Genomic DNA, 22905 nt, shown 5'->3' on the forward strand with positions numbered 1-22905 from the left:
AGACTACCTACATAACCTAACACTTTGCTAGTTGTCTCTTTATAATCACATGGGTCACCTTTTTGGTCAAAGCTGTAAGTACTTATATTTACAAGAGCTGGTGCTAATTAATCTGGTGCTAATTAATCTAAACTGGGCAGGGATAGCTCAGTAGGTAGAGTGGTGGCCCCATGATCGGCAGGTCGGGGGTTCGATTCCCCTGAACAGCCACCCTGAGGTACCCCTGAGCAAGGTACCATCCTCACACACTGCTCCCTGGGCACCCAATGGCTGCCCACTGAGTGAATGGGTTAAATGGAGAGAGGAATTTCCCCACAGGGATCAATAAAAGTACACTTTCTTTCTAATTAGAAGCCATGAAGGTCCCATCTTATACTGATTTTGTTTTGGTTTTTATCACAATTAATCACTGTGTATGAACTAACAAATATTCATGGTATTCTGGAAAGCATTCTAACCTAGATCCTGAAACTATTCCAAAATACTACTGTTGACAAACCTTAAAAATGTGTTGCTTTACATAGCAATGAAATTTAGAGAAATTTAGAAATAATTATGTCAAACTAAATTGAAAGCGATGACAGGCAAACCAGTGTTAAATCTCTAAAATGTCTAAGCAAGCCTCAAATCAATAAGCAGACTGAGTTGTGGTTTATTAAAGTAACAGGTTAGAACTCACTATCACGCTGGTGTGCTGTGATGTCACCTGCTCCCGGCCATGCCTCCTCCTGTAAACCGTCCACTGCCATCATCTGTAAGAAGACCGGGCAACGTGTCTCAACAAGGTGCTCTGTGTGAGGCACCGTGAAGCCAGACTCTCTAAGACATTGGCAGACTTTGCTTAGCTCAGCCTAAAATGTGCAACACTCTCCCCTCAAACCAGGGCTTGTTTAGCTGCTGGCACATGAAGGCATCAGTCAGATGTATGCCAGCTGAGCTGAAGTGTGCCCACAGAGTACACACTGCAACATCACTACCAGTACTCGTGCCCTCACCTTGTCTACCTTGGCACTTTTTGAGTTTGATGGAAAGTGCCAGACAGCATATTTATACATCTTAATTAGCAATAATGAAGCCCGGTACCTGCCAACAATCTGTTGCCAGTAGTTACTGTGTGGTGTTGACTAGACTGTATGCCTGTTGTTTGCCTGCTACTCACATGAGAACTGCACAATTGAAATAGGTGAAAGGATCATGTGTTTTTCCTAAAGCCAATTAGATTCACTAACAAACACGTAACGATGATGGATATTTAACACTTGAGGATGGAGATGTTTAGTCTGAAAGGGCCTTTTACAACACGTAATAACTAAGCCTGTATCTACAGGACCCCAGATTTATAGCAGATTATGAATGAGCAGGAGATGGTTATTAGCTGTTCTGTTTGTCACGCTGCAGATCATTCACTTTAAAGGGCCTGTCAGGACATGGTGAACGACAGCAGATTCTGAGGATGTTTAAAGTCCCTGTGATCTGAAGCCATGTTTGGATGCAAACATGTTTAGATCTGTTGGCCAAGATAAGTTTGAGCTCTGCACAGCCAGACCTTTTTATGGAGTTGTGAAAACAAGTTGCATGATTTTTTTTTTTTTAAACCGTGAAATAGGCTACAACCATCCTCCTGACGTCTGGATTTATGGCCTGGTAATTCCCCTCTGGAGTAATTTGGCTGGTACATCTGCAGCTTAGCCGCATTCCAGCAGAGCTCTCCTGTGCTGTGAAGTCAGGAGATGACTGATTGATTGATTGTATTACTCCAGTTTTAGCATGGCTTTGCAGAGCTATAGCAGTGAAGTTCTAATGTGATCTATCCAGCGAGCAGCCTGCCTGCTTTTGGGTTAGCCTGCTGTGACGATCGCAAATCATGGTTAGAAAGTGAACTTTGCAAAATACCACACAGTAATAACAGGAAACTGATAGACACTGTTTCAGATTAAAAGATGTTTAACTTAATTCCAAGCAGAATTATATGTAAGATTTAATGGTTACAAATTATAAACACAACAACTGAATGCAACACAGCGTTTATGGTGTGTTTTCCCTGGTAACAACACGAAAATTCAATTATCAAGTTCCTCATCACTGACTTGATGCTTCCACATGTTATTTTGGATGCCAACTGCAGGCTAAAAATGATTACATGCAAATATGTAGTGTGCTGATGGAAGTCTGCAGTTTCCAAGTGCCACTTACTGCTGAGGCAGTGAAGAGACCAGTTGCTTTCATAGCCTACAAAAAGGTAAGTCTAACATAAATAAATAAATAACATAAAAAATTTTTTTAATGTAATAAAAGGATTCCAAGTGGTCCTCACAAGGCACAGGTAAAATTAAAGTTTACCTGCTAAACTAAATTAGCTGATGCTAATCGGGAAATTAGCTATATTAACAAGCTATCAATTAGTTATCTGGCAGCTAGCTATATTTACAGAATAATTTCACCAGATACTATCCGGTCGTTAAGTGATGACGTGACGAATCCTACTTCCGGGTCTAAAGTAGTCTGCGTTTAATATGGCTTTTGTGTCGTTAACATGTTTAATGTTATGTATTTTCTTCTATTTAATCTCAAAAAGCTCCTAAAACAGTCAGTGATCACCGTTGACCTCCCTCGGCTTTTATTACCACTAATCATTTATTTAAGCTCAGTTTTTAAAACCTTAGGATGTAACTACAGCCCAGCCCATGCAGCAGTATATGAATGACTAACCTCGTATTGTGGATGGATTATCTCAGTTGTTCTCCTGGCTGAAGTTTGGTCCTTTTACAGCATCCTGCCATGCGATTACATTTGTTCCTGACCACCGAGAACACTCACGTTAACTTTTATCGAGTGGAAAAAAAAGTTAGCTTGTTTATATTATGCTAACATAGCTGTGTTGCTAGCGGTCACGTAGCACATCATTATATACCAGCTAGACCAACTTCAGTCACCCTACAAACGTCACTGCTGTTTAGTTTTCTGTCTTCATTTATGTTGGAAGTGATAACAGAGCTGTACGTTTTAATTTGTTTCCACAACCCCGCAGTCAGGACATGCTATATTGTATTTAGATAGAAGCTAGCGAGCTAACGCCCTGCTAACTTCTAACTCCGTTAAATGTCATAAATTCCGTTTTCATGGATGCCTGGATGTTAAACTCAATTGTTACACCTGGTAGAGCAGAACGCTGATCATTTTATTAAAGATGAAAGACTTTAGACAGTTTTTCAACTCTCAGTAATGCCATAGTGATCGTTTGATATATGGACCTGCAGCGGAGTTTGGGCCCAGACACGACTAGTGACGTCAGACTTAACAACCGGATACCATCTGGTGCATATGTTATGACGCAGAGCTTGGTTGTATAAGTAAATGATAATGAAATTAGATGAAATAAACTGTAAGGTTAGCTAAATCTGAGAGGAAGCACTTGAAAACTGAAGTACACAAATTCATTCAACTGTTAGAAATACAAACTTAAATACCTGATGGAGAAGAAAAAGAGAGACATGCTTGAAAACATGGCGTGGGGGGTAAACTCGCCGGCCACTTTTTTAGGTCCACCTGTTCAACCGCTCATAAACGCAAGTATCTTATGAGCAGACATGTAGACATGATCAAGTCGACCTGCTGACGTTAAAATCGAGCATCAGAATGGGGAGGAAAGGTAATATAATTAGCTTTGAACATGGCATGATTGTCGGTTGCCTGTATGAGTATCTCATAAACTGTTCTCTGCTGGGTTTTTTCCCCCACACACCCATCTCTGAGGTTTGCACAGAAAGGGTCTGAAAAAGACAAAATAAGACCTGAGCAGCAGTTCTATGTTGATGTCAGAGGACAATGACCACACTTCTTCCAGCTGATAGGAGGGCAACAGTAACTCAAATAATGACTCTTTTCAACCGAGGTATGCAGAAGAGCATCTCTGAATGCACAGCACATCAAAGCTTGAAGCAGATGGCTACAGTAGAAGAAGACCTGGGTGCCACTCCTTTCAGGTAAAAACACTACAATGACAATACAGACGCCAAAACTGTACAACAGAAAACTGGAACAACATTGTCAGGTCTGAATACTTTAATGGTAAAGGCAGAATTTGTCATAAACAACATAATATGGATCCATCCTGCCTTGTATTGACAGTTGATGTTTTCTTGGGGATGCTTCATTGCCATGCTTTGGACCCTTTAGTACCAACTGAGCATCATTTAAACTCCACAGCCTACCTGAGTATTGTTGCTGACCATGTCTGTCCCTTTATATAGACCAAAATCCTCTGAGGGATGTCTCCAGCACTTTGTTGAACCTGTGCACAAAAAATGTATGCAGTTCTGAAGGAAAAAGAGGATCCAACCTGGTACTAGCAAAGCGTACCTGATAAAGTGTCCAGTGAGCGTATATATTCAGAATGACCTAATCCCAAAAAGGGGGAATTTATTTCTAGCTTACCCACACAACTTAGTCTTTAAAAGCAAACAACAATAAATCATAACAATTATAAAAATATTAACCTAAATTAAAATGGTTAGTGATAGCTGACCTAATAGCTGTGGGAATGAAGGATTTTAAAGTTTCTGTTGATTCTTCTTTGGGAAGTTCATTTTAAACGTGTCTATTATATTAGAGGTTAATATATGTTTATTTAATGTCACTGCATCACTTTTGCAGTTAAATGAGTTCTCTTCCTTCACCTTCACACTTGCTTGCGCTTCACTCTTGATAGGTTTCTCTTTGCTCTGGTTGTCATCTGGCTTTGTTCACCTGATACCAGACGCGTGGCAGCTATCAGAGGAAGACAATGCCATCAACACAATGCTCAACACAGGGATCCACAGCGTGTTTGACACCTGATTTATCTCAAGCACCTATGCAAATTGTTAACTATCCAGCAACAAAGGGTCCTACGCTTGATGAGCGGGTGGGGTCTGATTCTCTTGGGAGCTGGAGGGGGTTGACCTTGACATCTGGCCCCCGATCACGCAGCTAGTTCAAGCCAGCTGCCCAAATAGGTCTGGTTTTTCCCCTAAAACACCTCATCCATCTGCTGAATTTCTTGTCATATAAGTTTCTCCATGATTGCCTGAGGCACTTCCATTCACAGACGCGTGCAGGGTGACACTGATCCCCGCTTTGACGCCCATCCATATTTAAAGGGGTGCGCAGGTGACCTGTGGGTGGCCCTTTCTGGCACGCTGAGGGCACTCCTGCGCCCACAGAACCTTGCATAACACGTTTGTTAGATATTTCCTCAAATTACAGCCATATGATATAACGCACAATGAACTAATGGGGCTTCAGTCTAGTAGGCACTCAGATGACACGTGCCACCACCGCACAAAAGATGGGATCAGGGAAATTCAATCTGTTGATGAATGTGTAAGGATGACAATGAGCATGCCAATTAGCTTATAAATACAACAGGTGACACCTACATAAAGCCCCAATTACATGCTTTTTTATGTCCAGTGTCTGTCAAGGCAGACTACAAGTTAATAAACATTAAAGAAAAAAATAGATTTATTATGTATGATGCAACTTCTGTTACCTATAATTTAACATTATGACATTATGGTAGTGTCTAAATGACAAGAGCCAGCTTAAATTTAGTCTCAAAATTCAGTGACTAAGCCAACACAGGTGACTGTGCTGCCATTTCACCTGTAACGTTTATTATATTACTGGTGTCTGTTATTTTCACTGTATGCAGCTTCTATTGTCAGCTCCAAGGTGGTGCTGTGGTGGTGTGGACTGGCACCTGGTGCACTGCTGGAGATGCACCGTCAGGCTGAGGTGACGAGGGAGAGGTTGCGTTTTAACCAGCTACATGGCGGGGAGACAGGGAAGCGAACCGCCTCTTACAAAAGCCATCGGCTGGTAAACACCACAAGTGTTTTTCCCAAAAGATTTCACACAGCGCTGTTGCACACATAGGCAAATGAAAGTGCAGTTTTTAAAAGCAATCTCGCTACTCAGTTGTCAGATGATGCCACTTCTCTCTTTCGCCTGGAGGGCATGGGAATTTCTCCAGAACAAAGGGAAGCGACGCTTTGAGCAGGAAGAAAACAAAAGCTCTGACACAAATCAGCGCAATTAGAAACACTAATTGTAGTTCAACTGCCAGCGAGATCAGTTAATTGAGAGTGGCTTGTATTTTATCCACAGGACAGGTGTCAAATGGAAGAGACAGCGATCCACTTTATGGAAGATTTGCATCAGATTTGAGCTGCACTGATGGATTAAACAGATCTACTGCAAAAGAGACTCACAACACATAAAATCCTAATTTATTCACCATTACGGGCTTTTGATGCGACTCAAAAAAAAAAAAAAAAAAAAAAAAATTAAGCAAGTCACCAGTTTTCCTTACTGTAACTTTATTGAAAAGGACTAAAACAATCGTACCTGTGCCTTTCAAGCTACATCCAGTGAAACCTTGGGATTTAATTATAATAGTCATGGTAATATCTAAAAGTTCGTGTTACAAACTGTAGCACATGGAGAATTGGTGCACATTAAACTGCATCACCAAATTCTTATGAAGTGCTTTTGTTGGCACTTTACATACAGTCACCATTAACAGCATTACACTGTTATAATACATACATTTTCTACACCACAATGTATAACTACAATAATTATAAGAATAATAATAGAAAAAAAACAACATACATTCGTATCCCCAAACATCCAGGAAAGTTTTGCATATTTGCTAAAGTGTAAAGATTAAACACAAAAAGTTGATCTACCTTCACATTTGTTAACTATACAGTTTTGACTTAAATAGATTACAACATGGTCATGTGATGAGGTTTGATCAAAATGAACCCACTAGAACCCGATCAAGTGGATCAAAGGTTTCTAGATGAGTAAAAGCTATACAAGTTGGCTTGTGTGTAGGGCTGCCACAAACGATTATTTTGATAGTCGACTAGTCATCTTAGTCGACTAATCAGATCATGCATCCATTGGACGTAAAACGTACAGCTTATTGCACCAGCATGCGTCTGCTCTTATATAACTATCATTAGCTTACAGCTTGAAGTGTTTGTGCTAACTAAAAATAAAGACAAGATGATAGTTTATTAAATTTTAATGAAATTTGCAGATTGCTTCGGTGAAGTTTAGTAAACTCCTTGCTATCTAAACTATAACAGGAAACCGGAGTATATTCTCGAGCATCTCACACTTCTGATAATCAGCTGTCGTCTTGATGTTTATTCAGCTGTGTAAAAACTATAACTAATCTCAGCCAAACCGTTTTACTCAGGAACAAATAAAATACTAAAAAAGCCAAACAATAACATTTTGAAGTTATCTAAGTGACTTATATATATTTAACCTGAGTAGCGAAAGACTGCAGTTGGTTTGAAAACGATTTGCAGGGAGTCCGGTGCTCTCACGGGCTCTAGTGAGCCTTGCCCACCGGCTAGCTATCGAGCTAGTGGGTAACAGACGTCTCCGAAAACGTGGGAGCGCTTTTGGAAATATGTGGTGTCTTGATAAACTGAGCAGATATTTGAGGTTTACACAGCTACATTCTCGCCTGAAAATATGTTAAACGTTTATTTTGTGACCCAGAAAGAATAATATTAAAACTAACTAGCTGCCGCCATTGTTGTAAACTGAGCTGGGCTGCGCTATAAATTCTGGGACACAGCTTCTTCTTCTTCGGGTTTAACGGCAGCTGGCATCCTTGTACATGCAGTGCTGCCATCTTCTGTTTCAGTCCGTTATTACACTCTTAAATCCTACTACTCATTCCTGCGTCTTTTGTGACCTTACAAAGCTTCAAACGACGCGTCGGCTATTAAATCAGTCGTCGACGATTTTGATAGTCGATGTAATCGTGACTAGTCGACTAATCGTGGCAGCCCTACCTGTGTGTGTAAGTGAGACATAATCAAAACATGTGGTCGACATGCAGGAATGACAAGAATTCAAACATCCATTTCATTGATTCGTAACATTAGAAAGTCTGAATGAACTGTGAGACCAATCACACACACATACACACAGACAGAAGTAGACCCAACATGTTTACATCAAAAAAGTAATTTTAGGTCTCCATCATGTTGGAGCCACTCATGTTTCATTGTGTTGGCCCCTGTGCAGGAGACGCCATTCACTCCTCTAAACTCGATGACGCTTTGCTAAATAGCGAGATCTTTTATAAACGCAGTCATCATTTCCTTCAAAACTGTGTGCCACATTACAAGCACCGTCAGGGGATTTAGCTGCAGCTTAAGTCTTAGTGTCTGGCAGCTGTATGTGGCCTATGGCAAGCAGCATCATATTATCAGTAAAAGACTACCAGGAGGAGGATTGTCAGATCCCCAACTGGAGCTTTATGTCATTTTCATCAAAAAGGACAAAAAAAAATCCCAGTGTATTTGCACTATTTGTTGGAACAGTGCGGAGATTTACCTTCAACACATTTAAGGTGTACACTGATGCATATACACAATTAATAAACTTAAATTATGGCGGGGGGCTATTTTATCTTCAAGCATTTTAAGTGCTTTGCATATTCAGATTTATTGTATGAGAAACATTATGCAAAGAGCCAAGGAATGTAGATGCAGATCTTTCCTTTTTTTGGGTGCAAAATATCCCTTTGCACCGTTGTTGTCAAACATAAATTCAAAATGCTTTTCATTTAGATTTGTGTTTTCGTATGACATCTACCAAAGCACCAAATTATGTTAAAGCATAAAGCAAATGTATCAATCAAGCTAAAAGACAAACTGACAACCAGAATCAATTAATTTGAACTAGTCACCCCCAGTTTTCATTTGAACGAAACAACCTGAGGGTACAAATGTACTGACATTAAATATAATCTGAGAAAATATATTTTTGTTAGTTAATCGTCTGAACACAGGACCACATTATAGACTTGAGAGTTAATCGCCCGAACACCGCTCCCAAGCATGTGAAATAAATGATGAAAGTGAATCGCTTTTTGGAACTCAAGTAAAATAACACCTTCCCCAGGAAGCACAATTTCAAACATTTTACAAAATGTGTATAAACTCAAAAGCGCTTGAAGAAACATTGCGAGCGACTATACAAAATGTACAATAGAATTTGTAAGAGCTTGAAAAGATCAATGAACACCTGGCAGCCCACCAATACAGGCCGGTTAAAGTGGTTAGTAAAGCCTAAAACATACGAGCCCAGGATTAACACTTCAGCTAAAGTTGGAAGGCAATCTTGGAAGGAAAGCTTGTCCATCATGGAAAGCAGATTCTTAGCCACAAAGCACTCATGATTCCAAAAAGCTAATTCAAACACTGTTACCATTTGCAAAAAAACATACAGATAAAACATCAGATAACCATTTTCAATACAAAGAAATAAACCCGACGCCTTTGTCACATCATCAGACAGAAAATATTAGCAGTAACTTCTTGTCCATAATGTGTCTGGGTAAAAAGAAATGGGATTAAAAAAAGAAACAATAGAATAAAAACACACCTATGAAATGTTCTCTTTGGATACTCCAAATACTTTAAAGGCAAGCAAGGATCGATCACCTTGTTAGTGTACCGTATACATACATTTCGGACTTAAGTATTTCAAAGTCGCCCGCAAGACATTCAGTAACAGGAGGTTTTGGCCTTACGTTTGCACAACATCCGATAAAATAACCACTTCCACAGTAGAAAGACAGTAATAACTTTTGCATGCCAAAAAATGTGTTTGACTGATGTAATGTTCATGAAAATGTAAATTGTGTTTGTGTTGAAATTCCACAGATCTAGTGTAGCAGTTTGCCTCATATGGGATTTGGTATCATACAGTGTAAAGGTCAAATATTTCCAGGACTGCAAAACAATTAAAAACTCATAAATAGTACAAAAACCACTAAACAGGATAAGATGGATCCTCCTCATGGCCTCATATATCAAACATCACCTGATGCAGATGTTTGATATTTTGTTAAACATGGCAACGATGAGTAAATGACAGTTATGTGACTATTAAACATGTTTAACACTGTAAATACAGCTGAAATAAACAATTATAGATGTAACCCTAACCATCACTAAATGACTATACTACAGGTTGCACAGCCATAGACTGTATAAAACAGAAAAATTTAGCCCTGGGTCTAAAATCAAAGCCAGCCACCATTTTTTGTTTTCCAATGACCAGCAGGAGATCATTATATCATTAGAAAAATGTTTCTAATGTTTTAATTACCAACTTCAAGCCTGTTAAATCAAGTGTGGCATTTTTAAAAAACTTTTTTTTTTAAACTTAACCCTATGATTTATCAATTTGTTAGCATATGATGCCCTTTGATCACCAAGTTTGGCTTCAGAGATGGCTAAACAGCTGGAGCTGAAGTCTCAGAATGGGGGTTTCCACAAGCCAAAAGCTCTAAGTGACACCACAGTGGCTATATCCATCCATTTTTCTACAGTCTATGGCACAATCACACATAAAAGTGGCTTTATCCAAGAACAACCTTACTTAAGTACCAGCAGCTGCCCTGTAGCTGTAGCATTTGGTTAGGACACACGGATAAATTAAAATTAAGGAGCATGGTTTAACATAGAAACCCTAACCCTTAAAGTGAAATGAGAACAGTTAGCTTCTTATGGTTAACATGATATCTAAATGGCAATGACTGGTTATTTACCCTGAAAATTATTAGTGAATTCTCATTAGCACCCCATAAAGTGGTAAGACACAGAGTACATAGTGAATTTGAGCCTAAAATAGGAATTACATATGCATGAATTTTTGTTTTAGTTACAGTTTTTTCACAATAGGATAGGTCGTGGGAGGGGGGTATGGGAATACAGTGTCGCTTTTAACATCAGGTACCCTACAAACCCATTGTAAATGAGCTTTAAAAAATGGATACGTAAAAATGACTGAGGATATACCCACATGTGCAGATGGTAGCATTAACACAATCTTGAGCAAAAATAAAAAGTATGAAAAAGAGGAAGGCTGTTCAATCAGTAACAAAGAACTCCAAGCTTTTTTATCAAATCAACATAAAGAGAGGAGTTTTACTCCAACATGCGATTAAAATGTAAACAAGACCATTACCAGCAGAATATAAAGCATTACCTTTAATATGATTATTGCACTTAAAGTAAAAATTATCACCTCCAACCGGGGACTTTAAGAGCCTTGGTCAAAGAAAATTAAATGATAGTCATCACAATAAGAGTAAAAAATAAAATATCAGTAACTGATAAAAGGAATGTGCATTTGTTCTTGAGGAGAAAAATAATGCACACCTCAGGAAGCTAGAGACAAACCAGGCTTCCAGGACCTGTCAGCAAATTCTTACAACTATCTTCCAGTGTTTCTAAGAAAATCCATCAATCACTAAAGCTGAATGTGTCCACATCTGCACCACGAGGCAGGCTGGGGACAAAAAGCTGATGCCGTGACATGCACCGCAGTTTAAGTGGCAAGTTTTGGACTTGCACTTGATTGTAACGCAGTACCTACAGCTTCATCTTATAAACCTGTAGACCATCTCTCAGCAAACAGCACATAACTGTGACTACAGCATCTGGTAAACACGAATTTGGCAGCATTTGCACTGTAAGAGCTTCTCAGCAGCTGATGGCAACTGTGTGTGCAACAGACCTCTGTTGGTTTACAAGTACAGTACAGCTAAACATAGTTGGCGTGAAAAGATTTGATGTGCCTTCAATAAGCTGAATGTCTCCTGTTTAAGTACCTAAGAATACACTCCAAGAAGTAATCATGAGCAAAATTATAACACGGAATTATAAGAATGCCAAACAAGGCCAAAACCTGTATGACCTACATATTAAAAAAAATAAAAAAGCCTAGAAATACTAACCACTGAATAGTAACTCAATAATTGATCAGTTCTATTTGTTCCCACTCACTTTAACACCTGATAACGATTCGTGAGCTATTGCTAAATCTTCATTAGTACCTTTTCATCGTGGGTCATTTTTTCTACTTTTTGGAAAGTTTGCCCGCCTTCTTTTTTGGCTCATAGGGTGTCCGTAGAATACTCGGTGTCTCCTCCATGACGCGTACCAGCAGGTTATCAATGTAATTCTCCAGTTCCCTGATGTGGGCATCTTTCTTTTTCACCACTTCTTTCTGTTTGATGAGTTCCTGCACAACCTCTTCAAAAGACAAGTTGCTATAGGCAGCCACGCTTTCCTGTGTCACCTCCTGAAAGTGGAAAACAAAGAAATGATCATGACCATGTTGTGCATACATATGTTTTGTAAAAGGGCGCTTAAATCTTTGACGATCGGGGCACCAATAAGTCTTTATGCTCCATCATTGCTGACTAATTAGGCTGTTTGGCACAGAGTCACATGTTTATCTTTTGTTGTGCTACTAATAAAGGCTAACTGAGGATTTTAGGGTTTTAGCTCTGACCTGGTCAATGAATTCGGTAATAAACATTCTGATTTAACACTAGCGCCTGAAGATTTACTGTTTGGCTGATATTGGCCTATCACACGTGTGACCACAGGGAAGTTTTTCTTTTGATCCTTGAAGAACAAAATGCAGAAACGGATGCTGGAGGCAATTCTCAATTGTTTCATTCAAGTTTGAAAGATGAACCTGACCCCTCAGACAACAGTCTCAGTGGACAGGTGGCTGTCAAGAAGTCATTCTTGAGGAAAGTTATTATACAATTTACACAGGAACTGACCTGAAAATCAGTGGCAACAGATCTTATGGAGTGAGGAATCCAAATTTGGAATTGTTTTTGGTCGTAATTGTCATATACATGTATGGAAGTGGTCAGAAGACAGGTAAGTGTCTACTGCAACCACTAAAGGAGGCTCCTTCATGCTTTCTGGTGATGGAGTCTCTGTCAAAACTGATAAAATTATGAATGCAGAAAGGTTTTTGCAAAAAGCTTCCCTCAGACAATTATAGAATAAAGGTGGTCATATCAAAAATTGACTTTCAAGGTTGTTAGAATTGCACAAATTCTGTTTTAACTTATACTGTATTTCCATGTATGTTTGATTTACTTGTTTTCAGTAAATCAAATAATGCCAGTAGGAACATGACTTTTGGACAGTAACCTATCTAAAGGTGAAAAACAAGGACCCTATAAGGTCCCTTATAGCTTAACTACTCTATTAGGACTTAGCTTTGACACTACAGCACATCTTTATCTTTGCTTTCTAGTGTTAAAAACACATACTCTTTAATTCAAGACGACTCTGGCAAAAACTCCAAATAATCTGCCAGTACTTAACAATAAAGATTACCAAAACAATTTAATCTTTGTTTTGAGGGGGAAATGCCAGGCTGCATATTTCTACAAATAAAGGTCACGCTAATAAATGCCAAAATACGAATGCAACCCAAGCCCAGCTTTGCTCTTTGAGGACAATCTAGTTGGACAGAGCAGGGTGGTACAGTATGTGCAGATCATATTGCGCGGGTACGAGAGGAGCTGTAATCGTTTTTAATGAGGGACCACTTTATCGCTTCAGTGCTGGGCATCCTCCCCTGAACGGATAGAACAGCAAAGCCTTCACCCTGTTTAAAATACCACACTTATCAGCTTCCACTCCCATGCACCATTCAAGCCTTCACTGCTGGGTAAAGACAATGCAGAAAGAGCTGGAGCAGGACTGCTTACCAGGTATCTTATCGCTTCTAACAGCATAGAGGCTACTGTGGGGCGACACAAACCAAAATGAAATATTTGCCACAGAGATTAAATGTCCAACGCAAGGAGGGTTTCAGGAACAGAGCTCGGTAACCTATTCCCCACACAAACACACCTACCCCCAAAAAAAGCCATCTCACTGAAAGATACTGCACTTAAGCCATCTGAGAGGGAATAAGAGAGCAGACAGCCATATGGAAGGATGCTGGTTTCACGTACAAGCGTGTATACATGCACACACTCCCTTTCCCTCTCACACGCGCACACACACACACACACACATATATACACACCCCCACGGCATAATAATCAGGAGCTTTAGTGGTTGGTGACAAAGGCCTGGAAATGACCATGAACTGGCAAAGTAATGATGACCATTTTTCTGCGATCAGTAGTGAGGAGAAGATAAGGCGCACACTTGGCATTCTCCAGTTGTGTCATTACAGTTTCTAATGAGCTCAGCTTTGAGAATCTAAAAGCTCAGTCCTTTGAAATCTCTCACTGCCCTCCCTCCCTCCTGCTTGTAGTTAATTAAGGCCTTGAAGCAGAGGAAATGGGAGCTGCCATTTCTGCGAGGCACAGCGGCATGCACGGGGGCACATGTGTGGATACCGACAGCCCTCAACACCCACAAAGAAAGGTGAGGAAAGCCATTATCAGCATTCTCCTTCTCATTTAGGCATCACTTCGGCTATTGCTCCCCCTGCTCCTTCATCTATATCAGCTTTGCTGTGTAACAGTCTGCGAATTTTAACTACTGAACAACTAGCAACTACTAAAGAGTTAAAAACTTTATCTACAAATGAGGTAAAAATGATATCTTTAAGTATTTCTGTGCCCTGCGTCGTAAAAAAACCCAAACAAACAGCAATTAAACAATCTGTGCACATCACTACAACTGACCTTACAGGCCGAAATTTCACACCACTTCAAACTATGATTAGATCGGACATGATGACCGATGTGTGCAGCTGCTAATTAGTTGAATGGCACGTCTGAGTTTTCAGGGGTCTCACAAATCAATGTCACCAGCTGCTTAAGAGTCCTCAATAACAAAATCTGCTCAGCATTACATATAAAATGTACACAAATGTAACTGTTGCACTTATTCTCCCTTTTTTTTTCCCCTCTACACTTTCAGCCAGTCAGGTAATATGAAACTATATAACTTTCTAAAACATATTCTTACTATTTTTTTGTCCTTCTTCTTCTGGCCAAAGGTGATGTTGGGTCCGGTTAATTTTTTGTCACTGCAAAACAACCAAATGCAAAGTTAGTAATCACATTAAAGCATTGCACTCTGTATTTTAGCAGACTTTTACAAATATAGAAGCTCTGATGTACTCATGTCCTGCACTAGGAGAACAATAATAAATACATTAACAGGGAATAAATAATAAACTTGAAAACACCTTTTTTCACCCATGCACTACATTACAAATGACCGCTGAGCTAGTGTATGACAAAGGCAGCAGTAAAGATGATGGACTAGTGCCTACAGAGATAAGTGGTTAATTGGGTGGTCTATCTCTTCAGGGGATCTCATTACTATAGCTCAGAGGGCTCTGTTATCAAACCCAGGCACTCTAAAGAGCCACTAATGACACCTTCCACTCTGATAAACCAGAACTTAGCTACAGTGCTCACCAACTCTTTATGTAACACAGGAAAAAGATGTAACTGGCTCAGTGGAAATGTTTAAATAATATTTGACAACATAATGAGAGAGAGAGCGAGAGAAGGTCTATCAGAAAGTAGATTTCAATCAACAAGGTATTGAGAACTTTACTGGAATGTCAAGCAAATATCCTGTGGAGCAGTGACTATTCCATTGGCATTCCAAGATGATGTTTTGGGATTTTGAGATTCCTTGATTGTGATGAAAAAGACACAAGTAGCATGCTGCAATCACTGCTCTGCAGGAGCCGAACACAGACTTTGTCTTTGTTTTAATAAGACAACATACATTTTGTTTTTAAGTGTGTTCTCTTGTAAATTTCTGGGTTTTTTCTTTTTTTGATTGTTATTCCTGACTGGGACAAGAAAAGAAAAAGTCAAATAAAGTGATGATGCCAATATAGCCAATAAAGCTAACTTAACCACAAATACAAACAAAAACAGGACAACCTGGCTTTGTAGTTGGAGCTGAATGGGTTAGTGTCTGCTTGCGAGTCTCCACTAAAGGGGTTTGGGGAACGCAGGTCTCCAGAGCTCCCTGAACGCCCCCCATTGCTGGTCTTGCGGCCTTCCTTCTTTCCTGTCACGCGTTCCAGTAGGCTGACCTTCTCCTTTTTCTCCTTCCGCTCTGGTCGGTCCCACAGCTGCCCGTGCTCCCCCTCAAATGGGTTGCGGTTGCGTGGGAGCGTGGCATACTTCTGTGGCAGGGTGTCAGTGATATCAGTGAAAGGGTCACCGTGTGCTTCGTCGTCCTGGAAGCCTGGCACCTCACTCTGGGAACGCCTGTGAGGGCCACCTGTACTTCCTACAAGATAAATTAGAAATGTAATAAGAAACAAAATATGGGGGGTTTTTTTGGGTGGGGGGGGTGTTAGTGTTTTGTTAAAAAGGGATTGGGTGAACTCAATTCATTATCAGTTTAGACATAAGAATTTTACTGCTTTATCACAAAACGACCACATTGCATCTGTGGAGTCCAGCATGATTAAAATCATAGATATTATATTTTTAAATATAATGATGCAGAAGTGTGCAAGTGAGCCACGATTTTCATTCAGGCTTGAAAACCCAAAAGAAGAATTTAAAGGTAAAAGTGAAGCAGTAACATAAATAAGTAGCTGGTCAAATCCAAATGTGTGTGTCAATATATAGAACCAGAAGAACCAGTGTGATCACAACAGTTAAAAACTAAGTGCGGATAATAATACAAAGGTTTGTTTGGGGGGGGGGGGGGGGGGGGGGGGGGGGGGGGGGGTGTTTCCCCATAGGTTTACGTGCAGAAGTATTCTACTGTTTGAACCTCTTTCAGCAAAAATAAAGAAAAATATCTTTTTTTTTGTTATTATCACTAAACTTATTTTTCACTCTGACATGTTACATTTTAACAGCAGATTCTAGTGAACATCTCAGCCTTTACTATAAGAATCACAACTACTGTTTGCATGAGTTACAGCTGCACTAACTTTGCAGAAAGAACTGGTAAATTGGAGACTGGTTGAGATGGAAATTTTCAGCTTAAAAACAGAAAATGACTAAAATGTCAAAGACTGACATAAATGGCCTACATTACTATCTTATTGAGTTGAGACTTACAGTACCTTATATTTTTAATAGGATTATATACAAGCAAGCATTCTTACAGACGTCTACAGATGGCCTCTAGAAATTGCAACATCTCATTTTAAGATATAATAAAATAGACTAGCCCTTTACTTTCATTGTACATGTACAATGAAATTGTGGATTAACACTATAAGAGCCATATATTTGTAACAAACAAACCGTTAGCTTCATAGCATAAGTGCCTAAGTCATTTGACTTAGTCAAATGACTTAGGCACTTATGCTATGAAGCTAACGAAACACTAAAACATTGTCCTGACAGACAGGATGCCACAATGCACCACAGTGTCATTCTGACTATTCTCTATAATTTTAACACTTAAGATTGAGTCTTCACTGAAATATTTTGGATCCCAGTCGACTGGGTCCCCCGTTCTTATAAACACAATAACGAAAATGCATCGGCAGCTTCAGTTAATATGAGAACTGGTTTTAAAACAGTATCAAAATCCTCTTCAGAGATCACTCTAGCAGCAATAAAAGTATACCAAACCAAAAAGTGACAAATGTAACAAACTACTGTGGAAAAACAGAAGCGTTGGTCCTCACCACTCTCTTCTATGGAGTTCATGGAATCCAGTTTGGGTCGAAAGTGGGTCCCGATGAGATCTGACATGGAATGCGCTGCAGAGAGTTTATGGGCCCCAGCGAGTAGCGGCCTCTTGACTTTTGTTTCAGGCTGGGATTGACGTTCTGGTGCGCCAGACTGACGGGTGGGCTCCGAATCACACACGGCGGACCGAGGCAAGATGGCTGAAGAAGCGTCACCAAAGCCGCTGTCGTGTTTTCGACCCTTCACTTTGTCCTTAAGTTTGGAAAAAGGTGAGCGGGGCTTTTCCTTCATGGAGAGGTCAAACATGCTGGCCGTCATGTTGTTCCTCATGAACTGAATGCTGACTTGAATGCGACCTCGTTCTTTCCTCTTCTTCCCGGGCTTGGACTCCAAGGAATACCAGCTAAAAATGAGAGTGCAGGAAGCTTAAGCTGAGCAAATTCAATGAGACAATTTATATAAAAAGAGCAGGGTTTATAAAAATCCTCTGAGTTGATTACGCGCAATGCAACATAATTCAGCAAGACAGGGATACAAAGTCAGAATGTGGTAAAAGTCCTTACACGATCAAACAATATGACAAATGGAAAAATAGCCCTCATTCCTTCTAATGGGCTTTACATACATCTTTATGGCTACTACTGAAAAGGCTAATTTGAGAAGACTAATCCAAAGGCGACACACAAATGCAGGGGCTTAAATCATTTGAACTTTTTTATGACACATATGAGAACACAAATTTATAACTCAAAGGATAAACATTCTTTGCAAACTGAACCTAAAAAAAATAAATTGTCTGCTGCCGAATAATACAGACCATTTCAAGCTGTTTTTTTGGCTCCTATTTGTTTAACCTCTCTGCTTTTTTCAACTGGAAGTAATGGGATTTATGCCTTCGCTCTGAGCGAAATAAAGTGGCATTTGCACAAATCTGGCCTTTGTTCAGAAATGCAACGACAAGCAATTGGGAAACTGCAAAGCCACATCGCAGGCTTTGCACACAACAGTTCATACATGCTAATGAGACACATCCTCTGTGTTAGAGGGCCTGTGAAGGAGGCCATTAGGAAACCAGTATCAGGATGAAACAAGCGTCAATATTTTCTCACTGCCTTTGCCACAAACATGGAATATATTCTAAAATGGGATGCTTTATCAGTATAACCAAGTCAAAAAAAAAAAACATATTTGCTTAAGTGTATCTGCTTGACTACAGTTACTGATATTTTCTTCTAGATTTAAATGAAGATTTATAGTACTCCTTGCAGACTGACATGAAATTTGAGTTATCAATTCAATTGATTTTTTAAAAAAAGTGCTGGTATTAGCTTTATAAGAAATCACAGCTGCTGAACACTATTTTAAGCAGTCTAGCTCGCATCCCAGAAGCCTCACTCATAGTCATGAAAAGCCTTGTTGGGGCCAATTCCCAGGCTGCGCGCCGCGCTCCGCCTGATCAGTAGCCACAGCATGCCGCTGCCGTGGGGCCGAGCCTGCACCTCACGTGTGTCTCAAGGCCAAGATAAACCTCCCTGTGCTTGGAACCACAATCCTCCCACTCCGGTCCAAGCCGCTGGGAAACTCCTCACAATCAACAAACACAGGTGTGCGATAATTATGGGCTGCCTTCTCAGATATCAGTACGGGCTCTCCTCCCCAATATGCCAGTTCAAAAACACTGCGGATGGGCCGTGGTGAACAGAGACCCACTGTGGAGTGTGGATATAGTATCGAGAGCCCTGGCATCATTGTCAAGTATGGCTGCGGCGTAGGTATTAGGCCAGCAAGCAACACGGCGATATCCGTTACAGAACCACTGCTGAAAAAGTGCACAGCCTCAAGGTGCATCAGTTGAGGCACCTAAATAAATAAAACCCGTTCACACTGATTATAACATATTGTGATTCTCCCAACTGATGGGCAAAGAGGAAGTCAGCTAATGTCCTTTCCCCCCCGAAACGTGCAGTGAGCTAATTAACACCAGATCCAATTTGGTTTCGCAGTTCCTGTTTGCTTAATGTAGGGTTAAGAAATGTGTGTGTGTGTGTGTGTGTGTGTGTGTGTGTGTGTGTGTGTGTGTGTGGTGGACTTGTGAGGCTCATCAACCAAAGTTTAGCCAAATACAGCAGAGTCTCTCCAAGCTCTGATGGTTAACACTGTGTTAGTTTATTTGAATCTACATCTATACATCGATCTCTCTCCTCAAATCTTTTTTCAGTAACTTTAAAGAGGACAAACCTTATTCTGGCATGGCTTTACTTGAAGGTAACCAAGCAGCCTTAACAAGTCACCCAATTATGACTCAGGGAGACGCCCACTATTGTCCACCAATATATTGGCATAGATAAATATCTGTTTCCAAACTGGAATGTATTTTGTGCCAAGAAAGGCACAATGCATAGAGGCCAGATTTTAACACGAGGGAAACTAAACTGTACAGAAACAAGCCAAGATTTAATCCCAGGTGTCTTTGGCTCTGAAGGAGAGACCATCTTTCATTCACACCTCTGAAAAAACAAAAACAAAAAAATGGAGTATAGGAGTGGCTAACAAGACATGTTTGTCCAGCTCCACTAGTTTCAGTTAGGTCAACTGGTGTCAGTAATTACTCTAAAATAATCCCTCTGCAGCGTAGGCCAATCCATTGCTAAGCCTCAAACAATACAGTGTCATGAAGATGGAAAAAAATAGTACAACCAACATGTCCTTGCTAACTGAGCATGAAAGTGTGTCACTGGTGTGCTAAATAATTTTAAAGTGAAGTACTTCTGTTAGAGCATTTCATTTACTCTGCTCTTAACATTAAAACTTGTGTATCTAATAAAGTGTATTTCTAAACCAAGTGCACAAAGAAAATAAAGGGCAACGCAATGGTATTTAAATCATGTGGAGCAACAGGGTTGGGTCATGACCTTAATTGAGACCACAGTGCAGAAAATAACACGCAAAAGACAGCACATTTGTGAAGTCTACTATGGCAGTAATACTTGTGGCAAATGTGGAAAATGTGGCAAATGTGACAAATAACAACTGACTTAGCTCATGGTGTAATCCACTTATGACTGGAAAGGCTGTGGAAATATTTTCCACTTCCTCTCAAAGGTCTGTCTCTATACCAACAAGACACTACAGACTAAAGACCCTGAATAATGTACATGTGATGCTAATGTCTAAGAACTATACTATATAAAAACATGCTGTATGTCCCATGATGTTTGTTAGTGTTAAAACCGCCCCAGGTCTTCTCTTAAAGGGAAACTATTGACCTTGCAATCACTGCAAAAACTGCTAACAGTAGTATTTCTGTCCCAGAAAATCTGAAGGAATTATATTTTCCAAAAAGTATATATACCATAAATATCAGAGAGCAAAAATACATGGTTATAACATAAGTACCTCATTCTTAAGTGCTGGTTGTTAGCACATTAAAACGAGGATATAATAATCATTCTTGGAGCTCACTGCAGTAGTGCTTATGCCCCCAAAAAACTTCTCAAAGAACCATTGTGACATTTTTGTGATATCTAATAGACTTTTATAGTTTTTTTTAATACTTACTCTGTTTTCTTTCTCTCCTTGTTATCAAAGATTTCATTAAGATTTATGCACTTCTGACCCAGAAACTTGTCCATCCCAACCAAAGAGCGATGCATCACTATGAGGCAGAGTTCATACACTTCTGGGTTGCCCTCCAAAAGTAGGCCAGGTAATTCAAAGGAGGCTTCTTCCCTCCACACAGGGTTAAGGGTCTTCTCCGCCACTGATGTTGAGTACTTCTCCTTGCCCAGCTGGATGATAGTGTAGGCATCATTGGTGCCATTTTTGCCTTTGGCCTGTAAACCAGTTGCTTGAAGAACAGTGGCTTGGACATGGGTTGGAAACCACTTTTGAGACTGCTCGCCCAGTGACATTGTAAGCACTGACTGTTAACTGAAATCCATTCAAAATAAAGTCAAATATAATTTATGCAGCAATTTTTTTCAGTGAGTGCGACATGCAAGAAGCAGCAATCATGATTCACTATAGTTTGACATCAGCGTTTAGCAGCACTTTTTACAGGGGACCATAAGTTTGACAAACTGAGCAAGTCTCATCTTCTGTCAGATCACAGATGTCCAAGCCACTGCTGAGTCATCTGCAAGAAAATAGAACAGAAAGAAACAGGAAAACATCATTATTTTTGCCAAGAATGAAAGCCTGGCTTATGAAGACACAGAGAGAACTAATATTAAAGCAGGCAGCCTGCTAATAATTTGATGGCAGCCACTTTGGAAGTAATACGGCTAAGCAGAAATCACATTTTGCACTGTATGATTTGCACAATATCTTTAAATATATGTCCCTAAGATGGAGGTTCAAGGCAGATATTGATGATCTCATCTAGTGACACATTTTGGTGTCATTGTCACTGAATTAGTGAGTCACTCAGTGGGATATGGAGCGACCGTTTCATGTATTATTTTCAAATTAGTTTAGACTGAAAATAGAGGTTTTGACTGTGATTAAGAAGCTGTGCACATATTCAAGTAAAGCAGTCATGGGCTGTGGCTCTAGATAACTCTAGATGACGCATTGACGCAGGTATACATGAAAGAAGTGGTGTAAGTAGCCACGTAAGTCACATTAAGATGCAATGCCCCTTTAAGTGAGCGTCTCTCCACAGGTTTGTCAAAAGTAAATATTATTAAACTGATTACAACAATTAAATGATGCGAGGCAATATTAAATTGTCACCTTTTCGTAAGGCTTTGTTAGGGGTAAATTCAGTTAAGACTGGAGGACAACGTTAGCATTATGCGGCTAGCTGGTGGGCACACAGAGAGCATCACACACAAGCACACAGCTTCTTACCTCGGTGTCATTTTCACCAACACCACATGGACATTCAGCGCTTCAGCTCGGCACAAACTCTTCCCACAAACACACTCATGCGACACTTTCGACTAATGTTCGCTGAACTTGCTGTTGTTGTTGCAGTCCATTACTGCTCACTGCTGACGGCCAGTGGCGAGATTTACTTCCTAGTCTGACATCACTTCCGGCTCACCCCGGTGAAAGTTGAGTTGTCAAAATAAGGTGATAGCGCTCGCTCGCGCGTTCTAATGGAATTAGATAAGTGAAGGAATATAAAAAAATTCAGTGAAAGCTGCTTAAATATCCAAAGGCGAAGAAAAAGCTAAAAATCAAAAACAATGCAGCATAACCGAAGAATGTTCTCCATACTCGGTACTGGTGCTGGGTTGTGGGTATACTGTGCAGGTAAGCAGCAATGACAGGATATATAAATATGTATAAATTTCTAGCAAACACACTTTCTGTGAGATATTGTTGCGCATGTGTGTGCACAGCGTGCGTGTGCTCGCGCATTTTCTTGAGAGGTAAATCATACAAACATGGGAAGTGCTTTTGTC

General features: G+C 40.0%; 1 protein-coding gene across 1 annotated transcript; it reads right to left on the bottom strand.

Moving 5' to 3' along the window:
- Window positions 1-10953: 10953 nt before the first annotated feature.
- On the bottom strand, window positions 10954-22519 carry rab11fip2 (RAB11 family interacting protein 2 (class I)). The gene is made up of 6 exons (XM_026189534.1): window positions 22346-22519; window positions 21053-21629; window positions 17491-17897; window positions 15770-16124; window positions 14832-14892; window positions 10954-12171 (listed from the first exon to the last, which is right to left on the bottom strand). Exons 2-6 carry the CDS (start codon window positions 21403-21405, stop codon window positions 11947-11949), a joined length of 1401 nt encoding a protein of 466 aa, XP_026045319.1. The 5' UTR covers window positions 21406-21629; window positions 22346-22519; the 3' UTR covers window positions 10954-11946.
- Window positions 22520-22905: the final 386 nt, after the last annotated feature.

Source organism: Astatotilapia calliptera, chromosome 13 (assembly GCF_900246225.1).
Source record: "Astatotilapia calliptera chromosome 13, fAstCal1.2, whole genome shotgun sequence".
NCBI lineage: Eukaryota > Metazoa > Chordata > Actinopteri > Cichliformes > Cichlidae > Astatotilapia > Astatotilapia calliptera.